Genomic DNA, 16,267 nt, shown 5'->3' on the forward strand with positions numbered 1-16,267 from the left:
ATGCGAATGCACTCAATTGAAACAAAGCAATAATCTATGTGGTTAGTCGCAAACCAATTTGTGCTACTACTGCTAAAGTGCTACTATGAATAGCCAGCGTTTGCGAACACGTTTCGAGCTTTTCATTACGATGTTTTTTAATGAAAAATTTGAAGAATCCTTGTTCAAAGCGCTAATATAGCTTCGCAAAGCTACTTTTCTTTGCGAGGGAACTGCACTAGATGCTGCATTCATATGAAATATTTCGTTGAAATAATTCACCATTATTCGAATCCTTGGAAAGATTGTATGGCAAATCGCAACATGTTGGTATTTTTCTCCCTACATGATGACCTTGTGAGCCACAATTACGTAGGCGAAAACGTCACATCAGCGAAATGCGTAGCCGTTATTTCTCCATCTGCGGGAAGGCCGGTCTGTTTACGGAACTTATTCACTACATGTTCCGGGCAGGAAAGATGCAGGTTCCGAGCGAGAGCGAAACATGTTGATCACGGAAGCGCGTGTTGTTATTATTCTCACCACGAGTCGAAAAATTTGCTTGTTTGCTTCTCACGGGCGGTAATTTTTATCATTTCAGTGCGATGCAGTCAGCTGTTCGCGTGGCGTGTTGGGTTGGATGAGATGATACAAGGTTTCAATTTGTCTTTTCCCAGTACCAGCTGATAAAAGGCTTACTTTATCTCGCTCGTTTTGCGTGGCTTCAGCCCGACAGCGTGCTTATGGTATGAGCAATGCGTGCGCTGATAAAATTAAATCAACTGCACATGTTATACTGATGAGTAGCAGGCCAATAGACAGGTGAATGTGCTCTGTCGTTCAAATAATTCAAAAGATTATGATGAAACTATCAGTTGAAATCAAGAGATAAATATGATTTACAATATGGGAATGTGATAATGATAAAAATATCATATTAAAATTGAAAGGATTGAAATTGAGTTTACTTATAAAAATTTATAAGCCACATGTTCAACTTAAAATTTAGAAGGTGAAAACCATGAAAAAAAATTTGAAGTGTCTATAGCTGTTTGAAATTCATGTAAACAATGTGGTTGTTTCTCAGTTATCGTATAGCGGGGTGTTATAGAACATCGTTATGAACCACACGTGCCGGATGGGCATCTGCTCTTTACGGTGGTTGTTCCACGGGACGTGAGGCTGTGCTTGCTAAACCAGCTTTATCGTGAAACGGAGCAGGTTTCAACGATTCGCAAGTTCTTCTCGATCGTTGCACGTAAGCTGATCGCCAAGCAAAAAGGTTGTACGATGTTTTTGAACATGTTAGGCATAGAGAGCTAGAGCAGAGAGGTGGTAACGTTTCCACCCCGACTATTGTTGACTATTTTTAACCTTTTGACCGACTTCACTGAGATTGATGGGAAAACATCGAAAAAAGAAGTACATCACTGAAACAAGCGATGTATTTTCAATTGCATACATTTGGGCGTCCAACTATTTTGAACATACCAGTAAACCACTAAGCGATTTTATACACTTTTAACGTCTTAAGTGAAATGAAAATCCCTGCAAGTGCACTTAACACATGCGCAATTACCCCAGCTAGATCCAGTAAGATGCGGTTTAATGTTTCTGTTAGACTCGAGTGGTCAAGCTTCTGCATAACTCAACAGAAAATCAAATATATGAATGTGAACACATGTTTTTCTGCTAACCAGTTGTTTCAAATGTTTTATGTTCCTGTATCTGTAAGGATCTCGATGGGTTTTACAAATCTACTAGCATCTCAAGATACTACCACCAACCTAGAAACGCTAGAAAATTAAAACATTTGGTAGCTGGCACGAGCTGAAACGGATTTACGGCTGCAGCCTGTTTGGTTCAAGAATAGATTTACTAGTCCACGGAGCACCTTCTGACGAAATAAATAAACTGCTCTCGTTTGGTTTTTAGTTTTGCTCTCTTTCTTGATGTTCTTTAATTTCCCTTCATCATCTCCACACGCTTCGATTATGTATATAAAAATAGCATTTTTGTTTCATGTTGTTGCTCCGCGATCTTCATATGTGATGTTAATACAAAATCATGTTGCTGTCGTTGTTGTTGTTGTTGTTGTTGTCATTGTTGTTAGTTTGTTCTTTTTTTTCATGATAATGTCGATGTTATCATCTGTCCTGGTTATATCCTTTGCAACGCACTAGCCGCCATCGAGTGGCGGCGGTGGTGGATGGTACTGATGACCATGTTTGGTGGCGCAGGTGTCACTGCTCTTGTGGTGTTCGCCTTGCATCGCCTGAGGTGATCAGTAGCGAGTTAGAAGTACAAAACAAATATAACAAAACATAAGCAATAACAATAGAAATCGATTGACAGAGTATAAAAAAGACGAATTCGAAACGAAGATAGTTATACAAAATAAACAGAATCCATTGTTTAGATTTTTTTTTGTTAGTTTTTTGGTTTGTTTTGACTTTAATTATAAAATTTATTCTTCCGCCTCCTCCTCGGATCCGGTGAGCATGCCGATCAGAGCAGCAGTGTCGATGTAGCCCTTATCGTCAATGACCATCTGATCGAATGCATCGTCAACCTCATCCTCGGTGAACTTGTCCTGGCCCCAGTGGGTCAGAGCGTAGCGGAACTTCTCGCCCTCGATCTTGCCGTTGGTGTCGAAGGCCTTGAAGGCGTTGATGACGACATCATCGTCATCGGTACCACCGCCGGACATGCGGTTGGCGAACAGCGTCAGCAGCTGGGTGAAGTTGAGTGGTCCCGTAGCCTCACCGAGCATCTCGTCCAATTCCTTGTCGGACACCAGTTTGCCCAGCGCGTCGAAGGTGGAGCGAAGGTCGTTCTTGCCAATGACACCATCCTTGTCGTTGTCCATTAGCGCGAAAGCCTAAGGCGAGGACGGGCAGCGGTTAGAGCACGGTCTGGCAGCGTTCCGTTCCCAGCTCCAGAAGGGCTTCGGGTCATCGAATACGTACCTCTTTGAACTCGGCGATCTGCTTCTGGGAGAAGAGCACGAAGACCGAAGAGGGGGCCTTCTTTGCCTTGCGGGACGACGAGCCGCGGGTCGAGCCACGCTGGGAGTCCGAGGGCGTCGGTGCCGCCGGGGTATCGGCAGGAGTGTCTGCTGGGGTGTCATCCTTGGACGACGCCTTCTTCTTCTTGACCTTCTTCTCCTTCTCAGACTGTAGGGTGGATGGGGTCGAAGAAAATTGTGCGATCAGAATCAGTTACATCCTTTTGCGAGAGATACGACGTATCATCTGTCTGCACTGTTCATCCTTGCAGTGTGTGTGTGTTTTTTTTTCAACCCCCCTAAATCTGACTAGCTAAAACTACTAGCCAGAAAACATCGCTCCTGCACTCAGCTTAACCACGAATGCGCAAAATGTTGCTCCATCTAGAACCGCAGCACCGTGTGCGCGAGAGGGTTATTTATAGATCAGCAGCTTGGAAAAATTTCCCTAAACCGATCGCACATACAACACGCCGCGCCGTGAGTGTCGATCTCGATCGCACCCGATTGCGCAACGAGGCGCGTAATTCACACTATCGCGTTTTCCTCATTGACACCTGCTTGCTTGCTAACTTTAAGCCAAACTAGCCATGGAAAATTCACACTCGCCGCCCGCCGAGTCGTGCAGTTCAGGAGACTTTAGAATCTCGCGAAGTCACAGCCTAATGCTGGTGCAAAGGTGGCACGTTTCAATCTCGTTCAACCGTGTCCATAATGCAAGAGTTCCGTTCAGCTTTGGTACTTGTTCGCTAACGCACTTTCTCACACTGGCAAAACCAACTTCAGATACGAATGCGCTTCAGTTCGCAAAAGGGAAAAGAAACTCGCCCGTTGGAAACTATTTCACACAGCACGGAAGCCGCCTCAACTTGCTTCGAAGGATGAACAGGTTGGCCCAAAACGATACGAAGATTTTCACCAATCGGCGAAAGGGCTTTGCCGACGACGAACGGTCCTTACCATGGTGCTTAGCTGGTTAGATTAGAACGACTCTACTCGGTTACAGCTCCTGAGCGACTGATTTTAAAGAAGCACCGTCGCTGATAACTACGGTTGCTCCCTTCCTTCAGGCGGATCTTATTCGCCTTATTCGGCGACTCGACAAAAAGTCTTTTTATATTTTGCTCTGCGCGAACGGCCTATGCGCAGGCCTATTATTAGGCAAGCACGGCCAGTGCACGGGCCCAGCGACGTCCGAGCGGCCTGGTACACCTGCAGGTGCGCCTGCGTCAACTGGGCCTCCCTGCACGAGACCGAGCACGGCCACTGCAACCGTCTGCGTAGGGATCCATCCTGCTGACCCGCCTGGTCTAGGTGGTTGCACAATACGCACACCTTCACGCATCCGCGGATCTATTCGCGCAACGGAAGCCACTTTCCACGGTGATTTCGGTGACGGGAGCTCGTTGGGGGTCTGTGGGTCGGTTTTTGGGTTTTCCTTTTTTTCCTTATGCCCCTATGCCTTTGTGTGTCTATGCTCTAGTCTACGGGCGAATTCGACCCGTCGCCGATTGTAGTGGTTGTGCTGGGCTGGATCTATACCCGACACACTTTGCACAGGCTCGCGTTGGGAGGATTTATTTTTAGCCACATTTTCCCACCCGTGCTGTTGCGTGGACCCGTTCTGCGGCCGAATTTTCCCCCGCCCCACCTGCTGTCCGCGAGTACCGGCACCTCTCTTGCCACGATTAGTGACACGTAACCTACACGTATGTGCGTAAGCGGTCACAGTTTGAGGCGGGATAAGACGGAGCCGCGAAGAATTTTCACGGCTTTGCACGGCAAAGGAGCGTCAGGACGGAGGCTCAGTAACGGGTGAAGTATGAACTAGATTTACTGTGTCCACAGTCCATATCAGAGCAAAAGGTGCACAAAAAAAAGTTTGTAGGAAGCAACCGCAAGTCTGGTTCTGTTGGCAGAGAAATCACATTCCATATTAAAAAATCAGCGATAAACAAACTCTTTATGAAACTTATGATAACGTTTTAAGAATTGACTAAACATTTGTGCTAAAAGCTAGACTAAAATTGTTTTAATAGAAAATAAAAGAAAGAGTCGTAGTAAAATTAGTTTCCGCTTTCTAACCCGTTGCAACTGTTTCAAATATCTATACATTTCAGTTTGTTTCTCTTCAATTCTTCAGCTTCCAAAAAATACTATAAAGTCTTTATAAATGAAATCATGTCACAAAGTACAGCATAAACACAACATAATTACGATTATTTGCTCATTGAACCACAACCACTTGTTCATTCAATGGCGCAAGCTGTTTCATGTGCTTTAAATTTCCTATAGACATAAAAACAAGAGGAGATATGGAGATCTTACATGTAATACTGATTTAAAATAATATGAAGCTATGGGGATTTAAGCTGTTCAAAACAAAATTTGAACAAAGAGATACAGGGAAAAACATAGTTCATATGATTTATTTAGAGTTTGGACAGATACCCGTTATTAACTTACAACAGCTGATAGCAAACGTAAATTTTTATCACTAATCAATAAATTTAGAACATTTTTTTTATTTCTTCTATTATTTTAACGTTTCAGATACGTCTGTCTCGTAAACGTTTGTTATAACATAGTTAATATATATTTAAATTATTCCGTTAGTAATATGTCTTCTCACGTCAATCATTGCCGTACTGTCTTTTACCGCAATTTCCCTAATTCCCGCAATTTCCAAATCCCTACTTTCGCTGTTTTGTCGGTCTTACGTGCTCTACATGCTCGTTATGTATTCCGTTTGAGTTTTGCGTATTTTTACTATCGACCTTGGCATGACGCGTGAAAAGTGGTACGTAAATATGTTCAAAGATATAGGCAAACAAAGCAGGTCACGTTAACAATTTTAAACTTTCCATAATTCGGGTTCTCTATTAAAAATATGATCTTCTAAGGTGAAGTTGTCGGTTAAGAAGGGTCTGAACAAGATGGATGTATAGAGATCGTTCTGGGTGTGCCCGGTAGCCATTCGAGAAGGACGCGAATATCATTGGATCGGTTTATACTCAGCAACCTGTAAACAACATCGCTCAGTTGACTTGAAATCGTACGAAATAAGCATTCACCCACCATTCGTTAGAACGAATGTAACCGTACGGGGGTACACAAGAAGAACCGAGATAGAAAGCTGGGAAATAGGATATTTTTAGCGACTGTTCTATCATTGCGGCAGCATTCAAACCAGCTGTAATTATGGACCGACTAGCCGCGCATATTTAAGACACGAAGGTACAAAAACTAGATTCAGAGTAATCCACAATCAGTCTTGGTTGTCTAGCTAACAATACTTTTGTAAGCATGATCGCACAACATAATTCGTACAGCTTTCTATCCTAAACGGTTCGTTTCCAATGAGTCTGTAATGGTACGGAACTATCAGTTCCAATCGCATCTGGAGAGTATCCAACGAATACTCTGTTGGGTGGGAATTAATTGGCAAAAATACGCCAGCAAATAGCATCAGATTGGTAGGCGAGACGATTCCTTGCAGCACTAACCATGAGCGCATCTTTGCGACGAATCGACCAATCGAAGATCTCTAAACACACCGAATTCATTACGCACGCGAAAGCAGCCGCACTGAATCGATGCCCTACGGAGATACCGCTGCACATATGGGGGCAGACATTCCTGCGCTAAAAATACTGCCAATAATATTTTTACCCATGACAGGTCCTCCTCACATACGTGCTTCCTCGGTCGTATTCCTGCCGCCAAGCAGGCGGGTTAGCGTATTCACGCTGCTGTGCTGTATTTTAGAGCTGTCGGTTCGGTGCATGATGAATCATCGACATTATGGTGGAAGATTTTCTTTCTTTTCCTGTGCCGTTTGCCAGGTGTGTTAAAATTCTGTGTTTTGGCAAGCAGTTTTCGCGAACTAGTTTCATTCCTCGAAAAAATATTTACAACCTTATTGTTACTTAACATTTGTAACACCGAAGACTAACAGCCAGTTCCTTGATTACATCACATAACGTTAATTGCTTGGTTTGCTATATTTCTTTTTTCAAATGAGCCATAACAATTGAAAAACTCATGCACCCTCAGGGGATGGTTTTGGTATTTTAAAAGAAAATCGGAAAATCTGTTGATTCTACACGCACACTTGTACCATGCGTTTTTGGTGTGAATGACACACTGCTGTGTTGCTCGAGGGGATTTCATTTCGCAGTCAACACTAACCATTCCGCGGTCGAATCAGGCATTTTCCGTCCGAATCAGTTCGCTCACGCATCAGTTGGTTTCTTCGCCCTGGCACCGAAAATAGCACTTCCCACGCGCACAATGGTGCTGCCCGCTTCAATCTAAGAAGAAAACGAAGACCATATAGTAGTGGGCCGACAAAACATGCATTACCAACACCAATCAAATGGTCTCAGATTTTAGCATGATTTATAAGCCTACGTACCGCTTGCACGAAATCATCCGACATGCCCATCGAGACCTGCAGTTCGGAAGGGTCGCGCTCGAACGTAGTGCAGATTTCTTGGTGGCATTTTGTCAACACACCAAAGTCTGGGTTCGGACCAGCGGTATAGTCGTGCCCGAACCTTCCAATCGTCATCACTCCTTCACAGTTTAAATGCGGGCACTTTTCCAGCACGTACCGGAACAATCCTACAGCGTCCTCTGGTTGGACTCCGTTTTTCTCTTCAAAGAGAGCATATTAAACATATATGAAAGATCAATCTTGACTTCAATCGGCTCCGGATGAAAACCAGTAACATACCATCCTCGCCACTGGTATTGATCTGTACGAGCACATTCAATTTCGACTGTGTCTGCACGCCTTCCGCCTTCTGCTTTTCCCAAGCCTTGTTTAACCCTTCCGCTAGCTTTAAGCTATGTACGGTTTGGATCATATGCAAATTTGGAAGATTCAACACCTAATTCGTGTAAAAGATCGTTAATATATTACATCATATCAGTTCAATAAGCGTAACATTCATTTATACCTTATTGATTTTGTTGCTCTGCAGGTGGCCAATGAAGTGCCACCGAATATCCTGACAGTGCTCCAGGATTCTAGCATCATTTGCTTTTTCGACTAGCTCTTGAACATAATTTTCACCAAAATCCCGCTGGCCTTCGGAATAAGCGTCCAGGATCAAATCTATCGGTTTAGTTTTACTAACTGCTATCAGCAACGGTTTTGGGGCATTACTTATCTGGTAGAAAAAAAGAAGAAAAATAGTTGATGAAAACTAATTTATTGCAAGTTGTATGCTGTGTTGCGATCATCTTGCATGTGAAGATCAACTTGCACACAACGTATCATGTGGGCTTGCAGGATTGTGTAGAACGGTAGCACGCAATCAATGACGATTTTGTAAGTTGTGGTTGTTTTGATAAACCAATCGTACATGCAAATTATGTGATGTTCCGAAGAATATATGACAAACTAGTTTAAAAAACAAAACTAATAATCAATCTGCCACAAGATACTTTGACTTAATTCTCTTAGCAAAAAAAATATGATCATTATTGTACAGTAAGCTCAGCTTGAAATCCGTTCACGTATCTTGATTCAAACATATTCTTTTAAGTTAAACAGATGTTTACATGTTTCCTGAGCCTGAATGATTATTTTTATGATAAGAAGACACTTCTTTCAGAACAAATACTTACAGTAGCTCGCTTGCCGTATGCTTCTTCGATTTTCTGCAGCGTTTGCCGGATACCCAGTTTTACGTCTATCTCTGCCATCACTTTGCGTATCATTAATGTGCTTTTAAGAGATGATCACATGCACTTTGCAGGTTGTTATTATTTGAAGGACAAACACAATACAATGTTTCACTCGGCTATCTCGGAATGATTGTGCTATAATTATACATCAGGAATACATTCAATTTGCTTTCGTTATCTGAGAGAGAATATTTTTGTTAATAACTGGCAAAAGCCGTCAGAATACTATACCTTTTACAGTGACGATTGAAATGAATATGAAAAGCACTAACGATACATGTCTAAGCAGAAAAATGCAGCGCGAACGTTTGCAGTCGGTAAATTTTATTTACCTACTGAAATGATAAACATTCACCTTCAAAATCCTTGTGTTTATACAGTCATTACCAACAAAATATTCTGATACATTTCAAAGTTCCTTGTTTTATATGATATAACTAAGTATATTTCCTTATTCAACAATTATTCCTTATTCTAAGTTATGTTATCCTATTCAACAAAGCTTTTTAAATATTACCAGACTGAAATTAAATTATTCTTTAATTATACTGCTATTTTTGTTCGTATCTGTACAAATAGAGAAACGTCAATTTAAACGTCAGACAAGTCGTATAAAGCTCAATTAACAAATTCGTCATAGCCGAAACGAATAACGTGATAAAATACTGATTCAAATCATCAATACTGTGATCATTTCTTATGTCTTATAACTAGTGATTACCAGTGGCTCACAAATCTTAGTATGCTGTGATTCGTAGCCTTAAACGTTGGAAATCAAATTCCATTTAGATTGAGAGGTGAAAGGACGCAAAATTGAAAGTATTGAAAATTTAAAAAATTCAAAAAATTATCAAGCAATAAAATGAGCCAAAAGAATCGTGGTCCTGGTCCGGCGGCGTATATGCTGCCTACCGAAGTTGGATATAATCAACATGATCCTCGAAAAGATCGAAAACCGATGTACACGATGCGGCCTCCTGCTAAATTGAACTATCAAACACTCGGTCCTGGACCTGCAACATATGACCTTAAGAAGCAAACAAGAATAGGAGGTCCTCGAGATCCAATATACTCGCTCGCTGCTAGGCTGAAAGAAATGAAGCAAGAACAAATCCCGGGACCGGGAGCGCACAACAACCATATCGTGCCAACTATGAAATGCAAACGTCCCCCGATGTATAGCTTCGGACAGCGCTTGGATGTTGCCAACAAGGATGTAAGTCCAGCAGCGAACCGGTACGATGGGCTCGTTTACATGATTCGTCCGAAGGCACCGTGCTACTCAATGTAAGTTAATGAGAGTTTGCACAAACATTTCTCAATAAGAGGAGGTCATTTAAATGTATCTACTCAACAGGAGAGGACCCACGAAGCAAATCCATGCTCTAGAAGGACCAGGTCCGGCCGGGTATGGGCCAACCTCACGCAATGTAACGCACAAGCGTTCTCCGAACTATTCCTTGCGAGGAGGCCATCCTTGCTTCACGGAGCGAACGCCACATCCTGGTCCCAATCGATACGGTCTGATGAACCTGCGCATGGACACAACTGCACCAAACTACAGTTTTGGGATCAAGCATCCGGACTGGAAGGATCCAATGATTATTCCTGGTGATAATTGCTAGAAGCTTGAAGAGAATTGTTAGACATATTACAACGGTTGTTGAAATTTTTTTAGCTATAAAATATGGACTTTAAAAAAGAAAACATTTTTCTGTTTGTCTTTGAAGTTTTCCTACTTGTAACATCTGATAAGCTGTCGTTATTTTAAAAATGGAACTTTTATAATCATATTATGGGCGACTTTATGAATTGAGCCTCACCCGGCACGCAATAACTTGCGCCGCCAAGCAAATATTCAGTTTCATTTTTATGGGACGAGCTGCACCTTAAAGGAAATAACTGGCTCAATCGGATGCAAAAATGTCACCAGCTCAAATTACATGCTCCCAGCGCCCCAAACCAACTAAAAACAAAAAAAAAAACTACTCCCTCGAGCGTAATGACCAACCGATTAACGCGGACACAGAACGTAAACTCGAAAGCGCAAATGGCAGAGGCTTGCCTTTCGAATCCATTAGCCGCGAGGCTTCGAAGACTTGGATCCTCGATTAGATCACGCGCCGGTTCATCCCACGGTCCCGGGACACCAAAATGGCTCCCCTCCCAAACGGAAACGTCCGTGAAGCGCCCCAAAAGGCGGACCCGGGCGGGTTGGCAGGCACAACGCCCCAAAAGAGCCTACACCAATTAACCGGCATAACGAGGATCAAATTACTCACCAAAGCCACACTCATTTGTTATTCACTGAATCGATCTTGTCGCACCGGATGAAAAATGTCATGAGCATATCAATAAAGCAATAAAATCCTCGTTCTACCGGCTCGGGTCGCAGCCGCACGAACAGGCGGAAAGGAAACACCCCATTTTCACTCAATCCTCCCCGGGTGGATCCGCTCCGGTCCCGGGGCTTGTGCTGGCTGTTGATGATGATGGTGATCATTTCCGTCGCCGAAACGCAACGGAACGAAGCCGGCTCACCGTAAGCTGCTGTGGCCCATAAACGAACGCCTCGAAACCGGACGACGACTCCGGGAACGCGACACTGATGCACACACACACACACACGCCGGGCGATGATGGGCACAACCTGGGACCATAAACCGACGCGATCGTCTTCCTCCCGCGAGCAGCATAAGGCGCAGCCGATTAGATGCAATAAAAACTTAATTTGATTAGATATTTATATAAGCCGATCGTGGTTCGAAAGCGCGCGCGCGCACGCGAGATCTGTGGTGCGTAGGCTGACCCAGGTCCCGTGGAAGAAGACCTGTTCTGGAGTGTCCCGTAGTGTCGACCGGCTGGCCGGTGAAATCTCGCGGCCCTGGGTAATGTCTCAATTAATGACACCCAGCGGGTGAGATATTTGTTTCGTACCTTTTCGACCGCACGATCGCGTGAAGGATTGATCCCCGGTGGGTTGGTGTGCGTCTGTGTGTAAGCTCATTTCGCCGAGCCACGGAATGGACCCGGGTGTCATAAAACGGACTGCCACGGACTGACAGGAACTACGTCTCAGGCTCAGGATGTCCCAGCTCGTCAGGTTGTTTTATTTCGGCATGTCCAACGTACCCATTCGGCAGCGTTATCCGGTGACGAAAGCTTGTCGTTTTGGAACACGAGAAAATGAAAACGGATGCCAGTCTCTAGTCTACCTTGGCGATCGCATAGAGTGATCGGTCGGCGACGTGGGTCTCGATTTATTGGTCAATATTTCGCGCGCTCGTTAAGCTCGAACTGCCAGCCCGAATCGCTAGCCAATTGTGCGCCCCATTGCGAACAGTGTGCAATAATTGAGATCTACCTCTTTTTAACAACCTGTTTACCAACCGATCGCCGGTTTCGGTGTTTGCCGGAGCCCGTAATGAGCGCGTGCATGGAGCGCATCGATTCGTTCGACCGGTTGACCATTCGAGCCGTTGATTTTCCACCCCACGGGCGGTGGGCAAGTCAAAGGGGTTCCGGCAGGCGACGAGGGCTGTTGTGTCTTTGTACTTACATCATCCATTACCAGCCGGGTACCTGTTGTACTGCGAGCGGTTCGGTCACGGCTAATTTAGCACCCGATCCTGGGCCAGAATGTGCTGTTGGTTTTTGCGCTCAAATTTAATTATACGCATTTTTGAGCATGTTGTGTTTTTAATGGGCATATAATTAATTCATATTTTATTGTTCTGGCCCCGGGGACCCACCGGGCAGCTCGTGCGTGTGTTGGTGAGCTGGTGGTGGTGCGGTTTGCCGCTCGTCTGCCGTCATTATCGTCGTTGATAAGGGTGAAGACACACTCGCACGCCCGAACCTCGAAACAGGACGCAAATGATGCCCGGGGATGGGAGCAGTTTTGCATAACAATTACACGTCACCGCGAAAGGCATCTTTCCGGTTTGCTCTTCCGGTTTGCTCCTTTTTTTTGTTTTGTACCGAGCGTCTCTTTGTGTGCATTTCGGCAGGTGCACCTTTAGGGAAGGATATTGTTCCATTGTCGATGCAATTGTCACAAGTTTCTTGACCATGGCTTGAGTTTAAACGACAAAACGATTCCAACCGGTATAAAATATTGCTTGCTTAGAATACCCATGATCTCGATAAAAAGGATTCTTCTCGATACGGACCTTTTACGTCCAGGAAATGCTCTGTCTCGACCGGTATTTTATCCAATTCACGTGCATACGCCCGTCCATAGTGCCACGCCTCGTTAACCAGTATCAATCATCACTCGATCGAAGCAAAACCTGGTCCACACGCGGCCAACGGATGCAACGTGCCCAATTAATTTGCCTTCAAAACACAAACGCACTCGCCTCAACCCGGTCGGGTTTTTTTTGGCGAGCGGCGCAATGGCACAAAACGAAATGTGCAATAAAATTCCTACCCAAAACAGAGGGAAATCGCACGAAATTATGATTAATTACACGATTGATAGGGCATTACACCGGCGCCGGTGTGTTCGGTTACGAGCAACCGATCTGACAACTTACTCCTGTTGCGTTAATGTCGACCATTGCGCTCGTTATCAGCCCCTCGCCAAGGGGTTGGAGTGTGCGCACGCGGAAAACCGGCCCCAAAACGAACGAAAAAGCCGTCCATGGAAAGGGGCTCCCGTTTTATGGAACACTAATATTTATCTTAATTATTTCCACTCCCGTGCGCGCCCGATCGCTCCATGCGCCGATCCGGCAGCTGATGCCGCCCATTTGATGAGCTCGGGAGCCCCGCATAGCTCATTAGATCTCGCGATCTCGCCAACAAAAGCGCCCGCTAAATCGCAAACCGTGAAACATCCGCGCAGCGGCTGGAAATCGGACGCCAGCGAACAATGGAACCCCGGCTAAGCGCCAACAAATTACCGCCGGTTCAGGTGGAGGTTAATTTGCATAATGGATTTTCCTGCTGCTGCAGTTGCAGTTGCAGTTGCATAGGGATGCGGCATGCTATGCGTTCGGCTTCTTTTGCATTCCCCGTTTTTGCCCGCGATGTGCCCACTCATTTCGCGCACCTCACGAATTATGCCTGGCGTGTATTATGCTTGCATTGAGGCTGGCATCGTTGCGATGTGGTCGATGTGTTTTCCTCACTCTTTTGCCTCTTTTCTTGTGCTCGTTCTTCCGACCCATTCATCCGCCGAAGCGTTCGTCGATGAAACACGTACTCTTTTACACCCCTTTTCAACGGGGCGCAACTTGCCACTTATCACTTGCAACCGTTCCGTGATCGGGGAACCGCAATCATTACACTTTGCCGGGGGTTTTGTACGCGCACAAGTGAGAGCTGCACGCGAGAACTCATCCTCGGCACCCCAAAAACACCCTCCCGTTCGCTATGGCGTCAGGTTGTTAATTAACGATCGCTTTGTGCGGGGTTGGATCTTTGTTTTTTTTTGTCAGCTTCCTGCGCAAGTCCACCATGATTCGTCCGCGATCGAGCGCCTTTTTGATGATTGATTCCGCACTTTGCCAGCTCGAGAAGGACCGGTGATGTGAACGAAGATGGAATGATGATTTAGCCTCATGTTAGTTTAATGCAAGGATCAACTTTCGGCGTAATGATGGGCCTGCGTGTTTGAGCCTAGCCGCTTGCAGCTGGGTCAGGTTGCATTTCGTGCTGTTCAACGTGCGATTATCACATAAGCACATCCGTTCGCCATCGATTTCGCGATCGATGCAATCGGGAAGACGTTAACCCCAATACCGCTGATTCTTCGGAGGCTCGTCCACAGACTTCGTGAATGGGCTGGAGTTTTGGAAGTCCCATCTGCCTACTCCGAGCGACTTCGAGAGCAACCTTTACTCGACAAATATCCCTAGTCAAGCCGCTCCCAGACGTCCATCAAAAACGGACGCCACGGTTCGTTGACAGCTTTTCTCGGCACGCTGCGAGAGTCCCATTCCGGCTGGCTCGTTCCGTCAATCATGGCCCCTAATTAGCTTGAGCTTTAGCTAACCACAATCTGGAAATGCCATCTACGGATCGTAAAACGCTCTGCATCTCGCGCATTCCGGCGCGCTATCAGTGACATACGGCCGATCGGATTACACGCGTTTTTTTTTTGTCTCCTCTTCTTGTTTCCCAAATTTCTCGCGCCATGCCGTCGCCCGGAACGAGCGCGGGCGAGAGCAATTCCACTATTTGCTATGAGAAATGCTGCCCCGTGTGGACTCATCGAAGCGATAACAGGACTTTGCGTTAAATGACCACTCCATTAAGATATCTTCATCCACCGAGACGATCGTTAGCTGAGCTGGAGTGATGAATGTTGATGCCACGGTGGGCAAATGAAGCGAATCCACCAGGTCTGGTGGACTAATCAACCCATCCCACCGCCGGAGAACGGAACCAGTGGTAACCATTCACCACAAATCAGCTACAGGCCCTCAAATGCTCGATCGTGGCAGCCCGCGAGACACCGTGCGATCGAGATCCACCCGGGAAGATAACAAATTACACCCCAATCGGGGTTTTTGGAAATTAACTTCGATTTTGAAAGGTCCGATTCCGTTCGCTGATTTTACTAGCCATTTCGGGAAGGAGCGCTTAGGGCCAGCTCGCATTCCAGCGCTTTCGTGTGAGCGCGAGATCGCGATCACAAGACTTACCAGCGGCAGTGAGTGAGTTTACACGATCGATCGTCACGTAATTTCCCTACGAGCAAAAATTCAACACACTCAAACACACACACCCAGAAGCTCCGTTGCAGCTCACGTGCAGTCGTGCAGTTTGTTGCAACCGCAGTCGAACCATCCGTCTCGTGGAACCGCTCGGATGCTTGGGCAGGCAAATGAGCTAATCTGTGCTGAAGTGTTTTCACACCTCTGGCAAGGCTCTCTTTGCTACCTGGTTCGAGCTCGAGACCGGGGAAATCAAATCCGCAAACCAACCGTAGACCTGGTCCCGGGATCCGAGACCAAGGATTAAGCAGTCAAGAGAGCGTTCGCCAATGCATTACCATAACAAAAGTCACACTCAATCATCAGCGATCTTTTCTTCGCTTTTTTTTGTTGTTGCTTCTTCTTCTTCTTCTTCTCTGGGGTGCTGTTAGGCTCGGGTAATCGATACGCTCTTAAGCATGTTGATTTAACACCTTTGCTCGAGAGTGTCACACGATCCTTCCCGGGTGCTGGGTGGAATTGGGATGTTTGGATTGTGAGTTTTCTTTCATTTTTGTTTTGTTTGGCCGTTGTTTGGTCCTGCTGCTGCTCTTTTCTCCCTCGCCACAGACGTTTAATTGAGTGTGAAATTGAATTCAACCACGGTTCTATTGGCTGTCCGTTGCCCAAAACTAGCCCCCCAGGGCGTGGTGGCTTTTGCTGCAGTCGGAGGCCACCGAACCGGTCGCTCGGCACATTTCGAGGGCCGCTTAACGAGCCAAACGATCTGCTATTTTTCAAGCGGACCGATCCGAAGTGCAAGTGCGAACGGCTAAAAACAACAGCCTCCGGTAATGGGCAGCCGGGCAGCAATACAGAAGCGCAACGTGTCGAATGCAGCGAGCTCGTTTTATTTTCTCTCTCACTCTCGCAGGACATG

General features: G+C 45.6%; 3 protein-coding genes across 3 annotated transcripts; 1 reads left to right on the forward strand and 2 right to left on the reverse strand.

The window, feature by feature from the left end:
- Positions 1–2,367: 2,367 nt before the first annotated feature.
- Positions 2,368–4,067, reverse strand: LOC128721224 (myosin regulatory light chain 2). Its single transcript, XM_053814957.1, has 3 exons — positions 3,947–4,067; positions 2,949–3,155; positions 2,368–2,860 (listed from the first exon to the last, which is right to left on the reverse strand). Exons 1-3 carry the CDS (start codon positions 3,947–3,949, stop codon positions 2,447–2,449), a joined length of 624 nt encoding a protein of 207 aa, XP_053670932.1. The 5' UTR covers positions 3,950–4,067; the 3' UTR covers positions 2,368–2,446.
- A 2,861-nt stretch (positions 4,068–6,928) lies between these two features.
- LOC128731724 (pyridoxal phosphate homeostasis protein) lies at positions 6,929–8,758 on the reverse strand. Its single transcript, XM_053824857.1, has 5 exons — positions 8,624–8,758; positions 7,951–8,163; positions 7,725–7,881; positions 7,404–7,645; positions 6,929–7,299 (listed from the first exon to the last, which is right to left on the reverse strand). The coding sequence occupies exons 1-5, from the start codon at positions 8,714–8,716 to the stop codon at positions 7,222–7,224; spliced, it is 783 nt and encodes a 260-aa protein (XP_053680832.1). The 5' UTR covers positions 8,717–8,758; the 3' UTR covers positions 6,929–7,221.
- Positions 8,759–9,545: 787 nt separating this feature from the next.
- LOC128720773 (outer dense fiber protein 3-like protein 2) lies at positions 9,546–10,355 on the forward strand. Its single transcript, XM_053814468.1, has 2 exons — positions 9,546–9,970; positions 10,041–10,355. Exons 1-2 carry the CDS (start codon positions 9,546–9,548, stop codon positions 10,306–10,308), a joined length of 693 nt encoding a protein of 230 aa, XP_053670443.1. The 3' UTR covers positions 10,309–10,355.
- Positions 10,356–16,267: the final 5,912 nt, after the last annotated feature.

Source organism: Anopheles nili, chromosome 2, assembly GCF_943737925.1.
Source record: "Anopheles nili chromosome 2, idAnoNiliSN_F5_01, whole genome shotgun sequence".
Lineage (NCBI taxonomy): Eukaryota > Metazoa > Arthropoda > Insecta > Diptera > Culicidae > Anopheles > Anopheles nili.